The sequence below is a fragment of the Macaca nemestrina genome, chromosome 3 (assembly GCF_043159975.1).
Source record: "Macaca nemestrina isolate mMacNem1 chromosome 3, mMacNem.hap1, whole genome shotgun sequence".
NCBI classification, from domain to species: Eukaryota; Metazoa; Chordata; class Mammalia; order Primates; family Cercopithecidae; genus Macaca; species Macaca nemestrina.
In genome coordinates this window covers 171,219,318-171,237,771 of record NC_092127.1, presented here as the reverse complement: position 1 = coordinate 171,237,771, position 18,454 = coordinate 171,219,318, and the positions used below count along the sequence as shown (strand labels likewise).

Here is an 18,454-nt window from a genome sequence, read left to right as displayed (position 1 = left end):
CTTTCATTTTGAGACAGGGTGCCGCCCTGTCACCCAGGCTGGAGTGCGGTGGTGGGATCATGGCTCATTACAACCTCTGCCTCCTGGGCTCAAGCTACCCTCCCACCTCAGCCTCCTGAGTAGCTGGGACTACAGGCATGCACCACTATGCCTGGATAATTTTTGTGTTTTTTGTAGAGATGGGTTTCACCATGTTGCTCAGACTGGTCTCAACCTTCTGGACTTAAGCACTCTGCCCACCTCAGCCTCCCAAAGTGCTGGGGTTATAGGCATGAGCCACCAGCCTGGCCTGTTTTTATTTTTCTTATTACTGTGATTAGCTTTATCTTATTTTTGTCTTCTACAGAGCAAAACCTCTCAAAGCTTTTACTGAACTTTTGATTTTTAAAAACTTAGTTGAATGTATAATGTTCAAGATGGCACCTAAATTTTCTTATATAGCTTTGCTATGAGAAGTACAATAAATGATTGCAGTAGTTTTGTCTGCTACCAAAGCTGTCTGTGAGTAAAATTTTAAAAATAAAAACCTATAAGTCATTAACTGTTTCCCGAGTAGCATTTGTTCTGCTTTTTAAAAGGAAGATACAGAAGACATAGTTGAAAAAACTTGTTTAGCTTAATTTTAAAGTGGAATGTTGATCTTTAAAAAAATATAATTCAGATACTTTAGATATTTATACTGTGTTTCAGCATTATTTATCTTATCTGGAAAAGGACAGTAGTTTAGATCCCTCGCTGATTCACAGGGATCAAGAGAATAGGAAAGATTTTAGAATTGTCATATATAATATAAGCAGTAGCATTTTGAAGTGTCTTTGCTGTTTGTCAAGTGCTGTATCTTTTAATCTTTTCAGTTATCAGAATTTAAATTCTAGTAAACTGACATAATGCCTTGAGCATTTTCTCTAGTACCTTTAAATTCAGTTCTTTTAGTGGTACATATGAATCGCCGTTTTGTGCAGTTAACCATTTTAAAAATAGTTCTTTAGAGTAATGCTTATATAATCTCTTTCTGGTTAAGACATTTTATAATCATCCAGTTTGTCTTGCATTGTTTTCCTCAAACTTATAAGTGATTACTCTAGTGTTCAGCTATATAAAGAAAAACATTTCTATGCACTGTTTTAAGAAGAACTACTGCTAAAATATTTTACATAATTTGTTGAATTGTGATGCCCTTTTTTTTTTTTTGAAGATAGTCATTGATTTTTTTAACTGTAAAGATTATTTTAAAAGTTACTGCTGTAACATTGAGTGATAATTCCATGACACAGTTGTAGAGCTATGTAAAACAAGAAAATACTGTTTTTTTAAACGGTCTTTTAAAGAAGATACAATAGATGACAATGTTTGTGTTTTATAGACTTTATAAGGAAGATTTTATACTTTTCAGAAATCAATTTCAGTAAGTTTTACAGTTGATAATTTTTGTAGTTGGTTTTATCAGCTATCCATTGGAATTGTTTTTCTTATTATTACTTAAACTATGGCCATCTGAATTGTAGGTACTACATAAACAAACAAGGTTTTGCTACTATTAAAACTTTACTTTTCTTTCACAGAACTATTGCACAGCCAAAACATTGTACATATCTGATTCAGACAAGCGAAAGCACTTCATGTTGTCTGTAAAGATGTTCTATGGCAACAGTGATGACATTGGTGTGTTCCTCAGCAAGCGGATAAAAGTCATCTCCAAACCTTCCAAAAAGAAGCAGTCATTGAAAAATGCTGACTGTATGTATGCTTTTTTTATTTGTCCCCAATTTCTACCATGAATTAATAAGACAGACTCTTTGTTAAATTAAAAATGGCCTATTCAATAGCCAATTAATTCTTTACTAATATTTTTGTGGCCCTGTTTATTGTCTCTCTTTTTTTAATCATAAATCGACAGTATGTGGTCTAATGAAGCAGTTCTTAACCAGAGTTGGTTCCTTAGTGCTCCCAGGACATTTTGGGGAAATGGGAGGTTTTCTCCTTCTGTTGTTATGGTGACTGGAGGGGGTGATGTTGTTGGCTTTGGGTATCTTGAGCCTATGATGCTGAATTGAATGTCCTGCAGTGTCCAAGGTAGTTCCAATTCCACAAAGAATTGATCTACCCACAGTGTCAAAAAGCACCCCTTTGAAAAACACTACTAATTAAATGGGCTTTTTGGCAGGCCTTCCTGAGAATCTAAACAAAATTTTTAATGTGGTTACTCTGGCAGAGACTGCTGTCTCATCAGCCTATTTTTAGACTACCAGAGAAGTATACTGTCTGTGTGAACTATAAATTTAACCTTCACACCCATTTTTCTTTTTTTAGCTTTTTATTATGGAGACTTTTTTTTTTTTTTTGAGACGGACTCTCACTCTGTCGCCCAGGCTGGAGTGCAGTGGCAGGATCTCAGCTCACTGCAACCTCCACCTCCCAGGTTCAACCAATCCTCCCTGCCTCAGCCTCCTGAGTAGCTGGGATTACAGGTGCCCACCATCATGCCCAACTGATTTTGTATTTTTTAGTAGAGATGAGGTTTCACCATGTTGGCCAGGCTGGTCTTGAATTCCTGACCTCAGGTGATCCACCCACCTCAGCCTCCCAAAGTGTTGGCATTATAGGCGTGAGCTACCACCCCTGGCTGAGACTTTCAAATTTATATAAAAGGGAGAAACCAGCTACCCAGCCTCAACAGGTTTTATCATTCTGTTTCATTATCTCCATCACCACCAACACCTCTTTGTCTTCTAATTGCTGAAGTATTTTAATGTAAATCTTACCCTATCCTTTCAACCAAAATTTCTGCAATAATGACTAATACATGCCTTTTTTTTTTTTTTGAAACATCGTTATACCTAACAGTTGACAGCAGCTCTTCAGTGTCATCTAATATCCTATTTCATGTACAGATTTATCAGATTGACCCAGAATGTCTTTTTATAGTTTTTTTGCTTTGTTTTGTTTTACAGTGGTTTGTTCAAACACGGGTTCAGACAAGGTCTACACATTTCAGTCTGTAATAGTTTCTTCTCACCCTGTCACACCTTTGTTTTCCTTCTGTGTCATTTATTTGTTGAAGAAACTGGATCATTTTTCTGTTGTGGAATTCCATATTCTGGGTTTGGCTGATTACATGTTTCTCTGTCTCTCTCATTTTCCATGAACTGGTGGTTAGACATAAAGACTTTCAGAACTAGTTGGTAAAATATACATTCATTTCCTTTGGAAGTCATAATATTTGATTATCCACTTTTTTTTTCATGTTAGGATTGATTATAGTAGTTCAGCTGTCGTTAGTCTATTCTACCCATAAAGTTCCTCAACAAACTTTAACCTAATGGTTTTAATAGCCATTGATGATGTTTAAATCCATTTCATTAAATGCTGCAAAGAGGTAATATTCTAATTTTTTAAATTCATAACTTCTGCATTTGTTAGCTGGAGTTTTTTCTACAAAGAGGAACTTTGCCATATCAGCTATTTGCTTCAATTGTAGTATGTAATGAAAAGGTAGGATTAGTTGCTTGTTTACTCATTTGCAGAACAATGATAACATTCCTTGAAAGAGACCAGTGGGGTTTTAGAGTTTTTGTTTTGTTTGCTTTCTTTTCATTTTGTTTTATTATGAGCTCATGGGTTTTTTTTTTTTTTTTTTTTTTTGTATTGGTTATATTTTAGTCCACTCAGTACACTAGTATCACTTAGTTTTTATTATGGAAAAATTTCAAACACACTCAAGTAGACAGAGTTGCATCATAAAATGAAACCTCTTATGTTCATTCTCTAACTTCAACAGTGATCTTAAATTCAACCAGCCTTATCTTCATCTATACCTGTACTCCAGGCCCACTTTCTTCTGCCCCTATTTTAGTTTGATGGATATCCAATCAATGTTCAAATGTAAAATGGTCTAAAGTGTTATTTTAAAAATCAGAGTGCTTGAATCAGAATTCAAATCTGCCACATAGTACAGTTTATACTGTGACATGTCCTTGAGTATAATCTATGAACACCCCCCCACCCCCCCCACCCCCCCACCCCCCCCACCCCCCGCGCCACACACACACCAACTCTTGCAATTTATTTAAGTAAGTTGAGACATTTGGCCACTAGAGATTTCCACATACTGGATTTTGCTAATTTCATTTATTTGGTGTAGTTTAATGTATTTTCTGTAAATTGGCAGAGTCAAAAAGAAATAGAGCGTGGGCACTAGTTGGAAAGACAGATTTCATTCAGTACTATTGCAACAGGGGAAAATATAACCAAGTTCCATTTCAGAATACAACAAAGACAAGTGGGGATGAAGCAGAGTGAGAGGGTCAATGGATGGAAACTTACTAAAAGGAGACATCAAAGGTAGAAGGTTTCTTTCTGACCTGACTTAGGATTTGTACTAAAGGCAGGCCAAGATGATCATAGATCCAGAGTGGGGGATAATTTAGGAGGATTCTTGCTACAGCTGAGCTAAGCAGACTGATGACAGGGCTCAAGGACGAATACTAGTTGAATGCTCGGAGCAGCCTGCTTAAAAGTTTGGTCAAGGAGAGAATCTTTAGTCTAGAATCGTGATCAGATTTAAGTTAGTTGTCCTTTGTTTCTTGTTTTCTTGCTGGAAAGCAAGACCTACTCCTGTACTAGGAGGTATATTATGTTTGTATTCAGGCTATTTGCATTTCAAATTACATGGTTTTATATAACTGCTTTAACTTTGTGTTTGTACTGAATATTAGTTTCTTGATGACAGAGAACATATTTCACTTTCAGAATATTTTTCTGCTTACATAGATTTATTTTCAAGAAATTTCATATGGTACTTTAAGGTATTTAGAAGAAAGTAGAATTTTCTAAAATCACAGTATGCAGAGGCATTTACCATCAGCTCTGATAAACATCCTTCTAGTCCCTTTTCTATGCATGTATTCTGTGTAATTGGATGAAAACTCATATTAAAAATGTATACATTTGCCTAGTGGAACCACAGCGTACAGAGTATTTTATAGTCTGCTTTTCCATTCAGTGATATTCCAGGAAAATATTTTCTTACCAGTATATTTAGATACACATCCTTTAAATAGGTCATCATTTAAATTTCTACGGTCTAACATTCATTATTTTAAAAGTAAGTTTTTCTGTAATAATCAGCACCACATTAAACATACTGTGTAGCTTTCACTTTAAAATTATTTTTATGGACATTTGATATCATTAGCTTGACATTATTAGTAACAGTTACCTTGACTTCTTTTTTTTGGTGTCATCTATACTGTCTTGGAAAGTGAAAATATTTGTCAAACTGTTAAATGATAAGAAAGAATAATTATACACTGCCAAGCAGAATTTCCTCTTTTGCTCCCTCCCCACCTTTTGCTCCAATCACATAAATAAGAGCTCTTTTTTCTTTGCAGTATGCATTGCCTCAGGAACAAAGGTGGCTCTGTTTAATCGACTACGATCCCAGACAGTTAGTACCAGATACTTGCATGTAGAAGGAGGTAATTTTCATGCCAGTTCACAGCAGTGGGGAGCATTTTTTATTCATCTCTGTGAGTATAAAAATGTGCAATGAATGTTTTTAGTGTGAAATCGTTAAATTCTTTTGATGCGATATATGGATATATTAAGTTTTGTCATTTGCCTAATCATAAAATGAATTCAAAAAGGTAACAATTTGATTTCTTTTTCCACCTACTGTAGTGGATGATGATGAATCAGAAGGAGAAGAATTCACAGTCCGAGATGGCTACATCCATTATGGACAAACAGTCAAACTTGTGTGCTCAGTTACTGGCATGGCACTACCAAGATTGGTATGGCTCTACTTTTGCTTTAGTGATAATGTGAAGTAAAAATGAATTCTTTAAACAGGAAAGTCACAACATTCAAATGGAAAAACACACCTCAATTTTATGCTTTTTAATTTTAAAAGATGTGTTAGTAATCAGAGCTGTTTATAATTGACAGTTATACTGTACCTTATTTCAGAAATGCTTTAAGGTAATTAGCCAGTTTTTACAAGTACATTCTTAATGATTTTTTCTTAAATGATTTCCAATATATTTTGGTGGCAATTTCCTTTTTAGCTGTTTATCTGAAGATGTTCAGTAGAGGGCACTATAAATTACATTTGTTTTCTTTACTAATTCAGATAATGTATTCATCTTTTTGTGGTACCTGCCATATCCCAATGTAGGACCAAGTTTTCATAAAGAAGAAATTCTTATTTCTTTTAAAATATAAGCATAATTTTTGTTAGCTTACTGTCTCACAAGAAGATAGATTTATTAAAACTTAAATAAAATTGGTGTTTCTAACTTTGGGAGAGGAGCATAGGATTTAGGGCTTTTGTTCAATAGAAGACATTGAAACTCAGCCACGCATGGTGGCTCATACCTGCAATCCCAGCACTTCAACAGGTGAAGGCAGGAGAAGGAGAGGTGAGTAGCCCTGGCATCACTTGAGCTCAGGAGTTCGAGACTAGCCCTGGCAACATGGTCAGACCTTGTCTTTACCCCGTGCCGCCCCCCCCACCCCCCAAAAAAAATTTAGCCAGGCGTGGTGGTGCACACCTGTAGTCTCAAGCGGAAGTGGGAGGATCACTTGAGCTTGGGAGGTCCTGGCTACAGTGAGCAGTGATCGTACCACTGGACTTTAGCCTGGGCAACAGAGTGAGATCCTATCTCAACAACCACTAAAAAGGAGATCTTAAACGGTAAAAACTGCTTTTGTTAGTTAAATGAAAACAAAAGTGCTCTATAGTGCCACCCCCTCCCAATTTTCCCTCTCCTTTTCTGAAACAATACAATTTATTTATATTCAAGATGAAGGGGATTTATGAGTAAGTTTCATTCAAGGTCAAACTGAAGAGGTTGGGTGAGTAGAAGAACATTTAGTATTAATGTTCCTAAACATGCCTTCTATTTATCTTTTTGGTGCAATATTCCACTGGCTTTTATTTTCTGGGGCCATTTCAGCAGAGGCCGGGTTGATCTACAATTTTCTAAGCCAGTGATTCATTTCTGTGTTACTGTTTTTTTTTTGCCCTCTGTCATGATTGTACAAGGTGATTTTATTTCCCATGTCAATGCAATAAGCTAAAGACATGAAGTATAGTAATAGTAATCTGTAAAGCTTTGCAGTTGAGACAAATTGTAATAAAAAGGGTAACATTAGGGAATGAAGAGCATGAAAAACAGAGCAGGAGACAGAAGCAAACACAAGATCTGAATCAGCATTTATTCATTTTTTTCTCTTCTCATTCATTTTCTCTGTTCCAAGGATGATGTTTGTTTGCTTTAGTGTTAAATGCTTGTACTGCAGAAGCACAATTTAGGAGGATGATTGTGATCCCCAATAATTTATAATACAAACCACTTAGAAGACAGGCCCAAATTTAAAACAGTGTTTTCATTTATAGTTGTTTGTAAAGTACCAGTAGTCTGCCTTACTTGAAAGTCGTCATTAATTGAAGTTTTTACACTCAAAACTGTATGGCTTTATATTAAAATGTTGCAATAAAACATTAACTTACTAGAAAAAGTTGCAGTACCATTATTAAGATGCTGATAAATAAATCTTTCTAGGGGTTTCATGACTGAGGAATTCTGACATGCAAAGTCGAGTGCCTCTCCTCATGGAGTTTACATTTTGGTAGGGTGATAAGCCAAATATCCATGTAAAGGATTTATGTAGTGATGAGAAGACAAAACAAGATAATAAAAGGATAGAGAATTGGAAGAGCGCTTAGAGAGGTCAGGGAAGTCTTTTTGAAGGCGCAGTATTTGAAGAGACCAGAATGAAGTCAAAGAACTGCCAACTGAGGGAGGAGCATTTCAGGCAAACAGAACAAGTACAGAACTGAAGGCAGGGGATGTGTGATGACTAGTAAAGAAACCAATGGAGCTGGAGCGGAGGGAGGAGAGGTCAAGTGGCAAGAACTGAAGCTGTAAGATTAGTACTAGGCAAGATCTTGTAGGATCCCTCTCTGTATCTAGGGTTAGGACTTCATATTATCTCTCTATGTTAGAAGGCCACTGGAGGGTTTTAAACATAACGGCCCGTTTTTGTTTAGAAGCATACGTCTGGCTGCTGGATGAAGAAGAGAGCATAGTGATGTGGCCGTGGAAGCAGAGAGACAGGTGCTTGGATTGTGGTCGTAATTGAGGCAGGAGTTGATAGTATCTTAGACCCAGGATCATAGTAGTAAGGTGTTGAGGGGTGACAGATTTGTTTGAAAGTGGACCTGACGGAATTTGCTGGGAGATTGGATGGTTGGATATGAGAGAAAGCAAAGCATTAAGGATAACTCAAGGTTTTTGGATTGAGTGAATGTTGGTGCCATTTATTGATCTAGATGAGTTGGGGAAGGATCAAGTTTAGGAGGAAATCAAAAAATCTGTTTTTGATATGGTAAGCTTGAGATGCCTGTTAGACATCATAAGTGGAAATGTTGAATAGGTAGTTAAGTGTACATACAAGTTGAATGCAGGAGAGAAGATAAGTCTGGAGATAATTTAGGAGTTGTCAACCTTTAAATTTTAAACAGTATAGATTATAAAGAGCGGAAGAGAGGGCTGAGAACTCGCCTCTGGGCATTCTAAAGGTCAGTTGGAGCAGGTGTGGTTCTGAAGGCAAAATGTGTTGAGAGCTTCTGAGAAAATGAACTAAAATGTGGACAGAAAAGTGTCATGAGATACATCTGTCTGGAAATCCTTGGTGGCTTTGAAAAGCAGTTGTAGTGGAGTCTTTGAGATAAAAGGGGAGAGACTGTAGGAGATGAGACAGTGAGGAAGAGGCATTTCCGGAGAAACAGGTAGTGAGAGGGAGGGACAGGCGTGTAGTCAGGGTTTTCTTTACTTTTGGTTTTGAGATGAGCGATAGTTATGTTTGTATGTTGTTGGAAGTGATGGATAGAAAAGGAAACTAAGAGTAAAAGTTCCATGTCCAATCTTGCTCTTCATCATCATCATCTCCTTAGCCATTAATTCTAGGTGTCAAGTGTCATATAGGGTTTGATAGTATTATCTTTCAGATATTCATGTGTTTTGTGGACTAGTTGGATTATAAGATTTAGAGATCATTTGGACAGGCAGCCAGCCCTGGGATCAGGACATATTCTGGTCCTTCAGCTACTAAACTGGTAATTTTTAGCAATTTATCTGACCTTTCTAAGCCCATTTTGTAATCTATAAAATGAGTTTAATTTTGTTATGTTTTTAAATACGTAAGTTTTGGATAATGGATATAAGATGTTTGCACTGACAGTAGCCTTCTAGAGATTTTTCCGTTTGATGTTGGAATATTTGTCATTTTATGCATATTATTGGAAAATATCATCAGAACTTGCTATTCAAAATATGGTCTGTAGGCCAGCAGTATTAACATCGCCTGGGATTTTGTTAGAAATGCAGAATATCAGGCCCCACAAGGGTCCTGCTAGATCAGAACCTGTGTTTTTCACAAGAACCCCAGCTCATTTCAGTGCGCATTAATGTTTGAAAAGTACTGACCTAGAAAACAAGTGCCTGCCTGCCTGATTTTTTTTTTTTTTTAGATGTTCAGGGAAGAGGGTAACAATTTCTATATTCTGACCTGCTTGCAATCTAAAAGTGTTTTTCATTCCTAGTCTTTTTGTTTGTGAATGTTTTTATATAGGTAGGCATATGACAAATAACTGATGTATTATTACACAGTATATAACTTCTATGTACTTTTGATGTTGTACACAAGGAAAATCCTTTCCATGTATTGATGACCTTTTATTTCTTAATTGTCAAATATAGATAATTAGGAAAGTTGATAAGCAGACCGCATTATTGGATGCAGATGATCCTGTGTCACAACTCCATAAATGTGCGTTTTACCTTAAGGATACAGAAAGAATGTACTTGTGCCTTTCTCAAGAAAGAATAATTCAATTTCAGGTATGTTTTTAAATTACTGGTGAAATCTAAAATATACAAACTGTGAGGTTATCATCTTGCAAAAATATGAAATTTTCATTTGCTGTTAATTATATACAAATGCATGAAGCTATACACAGATAGGGATCTCAGGTATGAGCATCCTTAACACACAATCCTCAGACATGCAAGCAATCCTTCCTCAAGGAAGAACTCAAAATTATGAAAACGTTCTCAGAGAAAGAGTTAACATCTAGTTCTAGGGTTCTTAGTTGAAGAACAAAGAGCCCCTCAGGATATCCAAAAATAGATTTTCAGTGCTCATTGAATCTTCTGAAATTGTGTGCAAACATTGTATAGACGAAGCATTTTTCTGGGTGAAGGCTCAAAATTTCATCAGATTTACATCGTGGTTTCCCAAGATAGTAACGATGACATGCTTTAAAAGCTAATGTTTTACATTTCTCAGAAGGCTTTCATGAGGTTATGACATGGGCAGATGATTTAATAAGATAGTCACAGTTTCATGTGAAACTCCTTTCCAGAGAGATGGCCACACACACACTGATGGGCATGCTGAGTCCCTGGTCTAGGTGTGTTAAGGAAGGGGTAGGTGCTTTGCCTTCCCATCTTGATTCCCTCCTATAGAACGTGCATAAGCTTCTAGCTGTTGCCTAAGCATGAGGACCCCCATTCTCTTTCTTAGGAGTTCCCGAAGAGTTTTAAACAGCCATTTACATCACATATATTGACCTGCTATTAATGAAATTTGTACCTGCATTGGTGTACTCATGGTTGCTCTGAAAGTTATTATTATTTAATATGTCACTGAAATAGTTTGTATTATAAGAAAAACTGCTGTCTGTGGGGTTTCTGTATTAGTATTCTGTTTGTGTTTATGTAGGGATGGGCAAAACACCATGCTTTAGAAAGTTTATAAGTTTTTACTGAATTCTCTTAACTCTTGTCTGAGTTAAGAGATGCAAACTGTATAAAACTGTATGCAAACTGTATAAAACTTAGTTTCTAAACTTCTTTCTTTATTAGGCCACTCCATGTCCAAAAGAACCAAATAAAGAGATGATAAATGATGGCGCTTCCTGGACAATCATTAGCACAGATAAGGCAGAGTATACATTTTACGAGGGAATGGGCCCTGTCCTTGCCCCAGTCACACCTGTGCCTGTCGTAGAGAGCCTTCAGGTGAGACTGCCTAGTCTAAGTTGGCCTTTAGCTCTTTGCAGCTACTCTCAGCTATGACTTGGCATCATTTCATTTCATGGGAGTTTTGATTTTTCTCCAATTGTGTGATTTGGGGATTTTTATATTCACCATTTGTTGATTTTTAAAAAAACAAAATTAGGAGGAGCGTACTTGCCAGAAAATTTAAATTTAAATAAACTTGTGTGTTATCTTGAAATGTTTTTAGCTAGCTTTGTAATAAAAAACATTTTAATTGCCCTTTTTTTTTTAAACAAATGGAAGTTGAATGAGAATCTAATTTGTGTACTTTAATGAAAAATGAAAAGTTTTCTTAGTGTTGTGATTTTCTTTGAATTGCAGTTGAATGGCGGTGGGGACGTAGCAATGCTTGAACTTACAGGACAGAATTTCACTCCAAATTTACGAGTGTGGTTTGGGGATGTAGAAGCTGAAACTATGTACAGGTACTTGATAAAACTTTTTACATCATCCAGAGGTTGTGAGGGGTGTGGGTACAGGAGATTCTTTCCTGGCATTGATTGTAATGTATTAAACAACCTTGTCTTAAGTCTCATTTTTAACATGTACTTTGCTTTTTAAAGTGCTTTTAAGTGATTTATATTTCCTCCTCAGGTGTGGAGAGAGTATGCTCTGTGTCGTCCCAGACATTTCTGCATTCCGTCAAGGTTGGAGATGGGTCCGGCAACCAGTCCAGGTTCCAGTAACTTTGGTCCGAAATGATGGAATCATTTATTCCACCAGCCTTACCTTTACCTACACACCAGAACCAGGGCCACGGCCACATTGCAGTGCAGCAGGAGCAATCCTTCGAGCCAATTCAAGCCAGGTGCCCCCTAATGAATCAAACACAAACAGCGAGGGAAGTTACACAAACGCCAGCACAAATTCAACCAGTGTCACATCATCTACAGCCACAGTGGTATCCTAACTACCGTCTTTTTGCTAGGACTTAAACTGACTTGAGTGTGGCAAAAAGTCAAAAAAGGAGAAAAAATGAACAATCTTTTGTGGTTTCTTGGGAACTTTTCATACCAGGTGATACTATTCAAAAACCCCGTTATCTCTCTGCAAGTGCTGATTTGAAATGCAGAAGCCACAGTTTAAAAAAAAAAAAAAAAAAGTCAAAATGTACAAACTATTGGAAATCAAGTTTTTCAACTGTTTGGTTGGTTGGTTGGTTGGTTTTTGTTTGGTTTTGTTTAAATGGGCAAGAAGTAAATAATGTGGCTGGAATACAAGTTGAACAAACTAGAAGACACAAATCTAACACAGTTTTTATGGACCAAGGAACTTGTATATTGTATAAGCTTTAGTAAAAGGTACATTTTCACCATACCTTTTTTTATATCACGGTATTATAGTACACCTTGTTACCAAATAGGTTGTTCTCTTCCCCACTTACCTTTGAGCTTTTGCTCTAAAATACATTCAGGTTCCAAGCCTGACCATGCTTGTTTAATCTAATTGTCATACTCTTCCAGGTTTTTTTTTTTTGGTCTAGGCTGGAACTTTTTTCTTTTATTTTCAGCTGAAGTCTTAGGACTTTTCGTGAGTCAAAATTGTTTGGATTTCAGCAAGTCAAATCTTGTAAAGGCCTATGTATTTTTTTTTAAGATTATATGAAGTCTGTGCAAAAGCTTTAAAAAAAAAATGCCTCTGCCTTGCCTGCAATACATGCAATGTATGTTAACTTAGTCTCTCTTCTCAGACACTGTTGATAGTAATTTCTGTGTGTTCCTTTTTTTTTTTTTTTTTAAATGGACTTATAGTGGTTATCCAAGAGGTTCTAACATTCACATGCAATTTGGTGTGGCCATTTAGCCATTAATGAGTTAATGGCACAGAACATGTTGATATTTGAAGTGTTTTCTCCCCTTTTCCCATAACGTAAATACATAATGTGTGTTCCAGGATTTGTTCAGGTTTTTCCCCCCTCCTAATCTTGTACATAACTTGTATTATGTGTAAGTTAAACATTTTATTTTGAACTTGGAATGTTCCCAGTGATTTCATTCAGCAGGGTATTTTCTGCCTTGTTGGCAAGTGACAAAAAATATGGGAAGTATTTGCTACCAGTTGGTAGATGGTGCCCTTATGGTAGAATGAGGAAAATGTCAGCAAAAGCATGTTTTATTATCTTTACTTTTTTTGGGGGGGGGTTGAAGGGGGTAGCTAGCCAGAACATCATTGTAATCTTAAAACATAAGATGCTTTTATTAGATGATCAACTAAAATAGCTGGAAGACAGTACTTTAGAAACAGATAGTTGTAAGATTATAAAATGCAAATGTAACTTATGTTTTAATTTTTTTCTCTGCCTTTTTTGTTTGTTTTCTCTTTTCCAGTACTGAGCATCTCCACAAACATCTCCTAACTCAGAAAATGTTTCTTTTCTTTTCAGTTGAGATTTGGTTGCATTCAGGGTTGTATGTTGGCCTTGCATGCTAAACCCGCCAGTTTTACCTTGCTTTCATTCCTGAACTTTGGTTATGCTTTTGTTTGGTTTCTTCGAAATTGCAGCAGACTCATTGGGCTACATTTAGTACAGGAATCACATATGTAATGTTATATGACACAGTCTAGTAATACAATCATCCCTCTTAGAGTAAAAACTACCTCTAGATTGTGGTAAGCTTTTACTGTCCCATAAAACAGGAGCCACAGTACCTTATGAATGCAAAACTGTAACTTCCTACAGTGTTTCCCTACAGAACATTGTCTTTCTGGTGTCCTGGGCTGTTTTGAAAAAGTTTCCATTAATAGACTTTTTAGAAATTATTATTAGTAGCATTTTTTTTTTCAGCTTCGCTGTCTTCATCACTCACTCTATGCTCAGACTATGCCACTGTAAATATTCTTCCTAACATCTTTAAATCGCCTTTTCCTCAGTTTTCAAGGGGAAAGTCATTTGTAAAGCACGTTAGGTGATTAAATCAGTTATTGCAGTTTTCTCTTACTGCAAGCCTTTTTAATCACCCGCAGGCTGCATTTTATTCTGTATCGCCTTTTTTCTTCAAATCTGCTCCAGTCACTCACATCTCTCTTATAAGCTAATCCTGCCTCACACCTTAAATCTGTTTCAGTGATCAAGGGCAGAACTCATTGTGGCCTTATCTTTCTTTGTTGTAACTGTTCACCGTCTCTTTCTTACAGACCGCTTATTTCTGAGTAATAGTTATTCCTCTCTGTGGAGTCATGGCAGGAGTCATTACACAGTGCTTTTGTTCAGAGCATGGACATGTTCCTAGTGCTGCTTTGCTTTAACGGCCACAAGTTTCCTCCACTTCCTAGGTTTGGTATTTAGTTAAGGAATCATATTAAATTAACCAATAACAAAAGAGATACTTTTGAAGAACAAACTATTCCTTACCCATTTTTGTAGCTCAAAAATAATTTTTCAAGTTCATGACTTTGTTAAAATGAACTTGTGCTTTTTTAACAAACGTTTGTTTTATTTTTATTGTTTCTTTCCGTAAGATAATTGAAATATTATACTGTAAACCCTTTTCTCTCTCTCTCTCTCTCTTTTTTTGAAAAGTCCAAGAATCTACTTTTACAGGCATTTTTCCCCACCTATTTTTGGCCATTCTTATACCACAGACTAAAAAGTGAAACGATTTGTGTATTGTAGCTTTTTGTTTATCAGTGGTTTTTTTGTCAGCTGCTTAAATTTTTTCTTTCATGGTTTTGTGAATCATTTTCAGTATGATAATTTATAGGAACCTTGTCCTCTGGTTATAGTAGACTGTGTCCCCTCCTCCAGTAATGGCATTATTAGACATGCTGATCATTTACCCGCAGAAAGACTCTCTTCTTAGAATGGTGAGTGCTTCAGTTATAGTATGTTTGAATTTTTAAAAATTCTGTTTTAGAAATGTATCTTATGCTTTCATGACTTTATGCAATTTCTAAACATACACATAGAAGCTGAGTCTCTGATCCAATATGTTTTTATTTGTTCCATTTAATTTATCACATAGATTGAGAAGGCAAGCTAAAAGCTTTAAAAATGCCCTTTATATTTTGAGTGATTTCAGAGTTGAACACTAGTATGCTATCTAAATTTGCTGCTCATTTCTTTAAACTGTGGCAATTAAAGGCATCCTTATACATGACTTAATCGTGAAATGTTTGTCACTTTTACTGCACAGACTTATCTGCAATCATAAATGGTTAGTTCTTTTTGTTTTGTTGTTTTTAATGAAACTGGTACCATCTGTGCTTTCACAAAAAACTTCCAATGCCGTTTTTGAGAACTAACCTAACTAGTCATGCTAACCAGAAAATCCACTGGGGAGGAGGTTCCTTTTGAAACAAAATGCTGTTCAGTTAGTAACCAAGTTACTTTGATTTCAAAAGCAGCTGTGTTTCTGATGAGTACTGAACAAATGTGTGTAATTTTCTGTGCCAGACTTACACTTTGTTTTCAAGCACTGCAATGTGGGATGGATGGTTAGAAACAATAATATAGTAGGGTTTCTGTTTAACTCTTTCAGGACTGAACTGTATCTCCTTTTGTTAATTTCCCCGTGTCGTGATAAATGTTTGCCAGCATTCAGTACTGTGTTGGTCCAGATGTAGGTTTATATGCTCATTTTTAGCTTATTTCTTGTACCTTGCAGCATGCTCTACGCATTCAGTCCTTAAGGGGTTTATCTTACAAACTGTGCGCCTGTAAGGTTTATTAGCAATAAGATAGAAAATCGAGCAAGTTTATACCATAATTTTGTAGAAAAAAAAGAATCTGCTCAGTTCCATATTTCATCCATGAAAAACTTGCAATATGAGCAGTTTCAAGGAATAAATAAAAAGGAAATGTAAACCATTGTAAAAGTCTTCTGTCGAATGTGCCTGATGCATGTATTATCGTCTTTGATTTCAGAATACTTCATAAAGATAAAATTAAATTCTATATTATAGTTGGTGTATTTACAATCTTACCATGTACATCACATCAAAGTGATAGCTCTACTAATTTAATTTCCATGTCAATGTTTTTAACTATGTAGTGCTTTAAAGAGATTTTTTTTCCCCCATGTAAATAGTGAAATGGGCTTTGTCACTCAAGGGGCATCTCTCGAATCAGAATCATTTAAAGCTGATTTCAACAAAATTGGAGAATATTATTTAGCAATAACTTGCTTTTCCAATATAAGATGGTCATTTTGTCTGGTATAGGAAGGAACACATAATAGTTTGTCTTTCGGGGGATGGGGAGGGGGGTCCTAGAAGTGGGGATAGTATTCTTTAATATGAAACAAAGGTAAATGGGGAAGTTACATAAGGTTTTTTTTTGTTTTTGTTTTTGTTTTTTTGGACAGAGTCTTGCTCTGTCGCCCCTGAGCTGGAGTGCAGTGGCACAGTGTTGGCTCACCGTAACCTCTGCTTCCCGAGTTCAAGTGATTCTTCTGCCTCAACCACCCCAGGAGGTGGGATTACAGGCATGCGTCACTGCAGCTGGCTAATTTTTGTATTTTTAGTAGAGACAGGGTTTCACCATGTTGACCAGGCTAGTCTTGAACTCCTGACCTCAGGTGATCCCGCCTGCCTCTGTCTCCCAAAGTGCTGGGATTACAGGCATGAGCCACCATGCCCAGCCCATAATTTTTAAATCATAGCAAGTTCAGTTGTTATTGACCTGCCCAAAGAAAGAATCTAAGTTATGAGGATTTTGCAAAAGACATCTTGCTATATACTCATTGTTAAGTTAGAAACAAACATGTAGTTGGGGTTTGAATTGTGAGGCCTCCAGAGGTTGAGATTGATAGTGAGTCACTTGATTTAGAATTTAGAATAATCTTGTATTCCTTGCTGTAAGTACTGCATGGTTACTTTAATCTTACAAAAAATAACGTGAAATATATTGGTTTTTTGGGGTCATTGAACCCCTAGATGGCCACCAGTTATGATGATGTGCAAGCCAATTTAGTTTCCAAATCTAATGAGTCAGCGCAGAGTGAAGTTTCCCCTCTAAAATAACAACAGCAGCAACAAACTGGAAAGATACACTAAAAAGGAAACCCTAACAGAAAGTTTGATACTAGAAAACATTTAAGGAAGACAGATGAAGCTGTTGTATATAAAGTACAAATGAGACCATTTCATCAAAGAGGTGGAGCTGTAAGCCTAAAGCCCTGTCAGGACCTATAAGACTGGACGGTTATGCCCGTGGTTCTTTGTGTTCAGAGTAAGGCTGTCCATATGCCTGGCACATAGGTATTCAACAGAGTTAGGTGAAGCTGAAATGTTCACCTATATAGAACTCAGGACTAATCTTGGTTTATAGAAAATGCAGGTAAATACTCTTTAAAACAGAAAAATGAAAAGGTTGTAACTAGTTTCTTGTAAGAAGCATACTAAATGCAAATGGATTATTTTATAACTATTGGAATTTACATGCTGTTTTGCTTTGAGGGAGGGACTTTAAATTCTGATGTTCTATGGAAATTTTTTAAAAAGGTAAGTATGAGGTGTAGGTATATCTACCATTAAGCTTTTCATCTCCTTCCAGTCCACTGTCCTGTCATTCAGTGCATGTGAGCATACAGGTCAGTCAGTTTCTTGCTACTTTACCTGTTTGATAATTTTTACCAGTGCTGGGCAGAGGCGGGGTGCTCATATTTACTTGCATTTCAAACTGTCTAGAAACACTCCCCCACCTTCATCATATAAAGGAGTAAGGAGTGTGACTAGGTTACTCCTGTAGTGGCCTGGAGCTGGCTCTGGCAGCTTTTCTTTTCTCCTAGAACTTTTTCCTCCCTTCTAGGCTGCCCTCCCCTTTATTCTTCCTCACTACACAACTCAAAAATCAGGGCTTCTGGTTTTCTTCTGCTTGTTAAACCTTCATGACTGAGTTCTTATTGTGGTGGTCAGATATTTATATTTAGATGATGATACAAAGAAAAGTCTGGGGGAAAAAATATGACCCCTTTGCTCTAACATTCTTAGTTCCCCTGGCCAAGTCTCACACTTGAATATGCGCTAGATTACACAAAGCTAGGGAGAGTGATCATGGATACCTTAAAGCAAGCTTGTCCAACCCGCAGCCCAGGATGGCTTTGAATGTGGCCCAACACAAATTTGTCAACTTTATTAAAACTTGAGATTTTTTTGCGATTTTTTTTTTGGGGGGGAACTATCATTAGCGTTAATGTATTCTGTGTATGGCCCAAGACAATTCTTGCAGTGTGGTCCAGGGAAGCCTAAAGATTGGACACTCCTGTCTTAAAGCATTTTTTCATCTTGAAGGTAATGGATCTTCATCTATAAATAGAGCTAATAGTCATTTCTAACTTCAGGTTAGACCTCATGTTTCTGGACCTCACATTGGCTTTAGGAAGACCCAA

At 36.5% G+C, this 18,454-nt stretch overlaps 1 protein-coding gene across 14 annotated transcripts in view; it reads left to right on the top strand.

Annotated features, from left to right (window-relative positions):
• The window catches only part of LOC105487819 (recombination signal binding protein for immunoglobulin kappa J region), a 269,442-nt gene extending 253,498 nt beyond the window's left edge, over nt 1-15,944 (top strand). For all 14 annotated transcript variants that reach the window (XM_011751436.3, XM_011751430.2, XM_011751431.2 and 11 more), the window contains 7 exons: nt 1,563-1,737; nt 5,391-5,528; nt 5,680-5,792; nt 9,765-9,905; nt 10,932-11,087; nt 11,448-11,551; nt 11,721-15,944. In XM_011751436.3, coding sequence (XP_011749738.1) covers nt 1,563-1,737; nt 5,391-5,528; nt 5,680-5,792; nt 9,765-9,905; nt 10,932-11,087; nt 11,448-11,551; nt 11,721-12,036 — 1,143 coding nt within the window. In that variant the 3' untranslated portion in view covers nt 12,037-15,944. The remainder of the gene's footprint in view (nt 1-1,562; nt 1,738-5,390; nt 5,529-5,679; nt 5,793-9,764; nt 9,906-10,931; nt 11,088-11,447; nt 11,552-11,720) is intronic.
• Nucleotides 15,945-18,454: the final 2,510 nt, after the last annotated feature.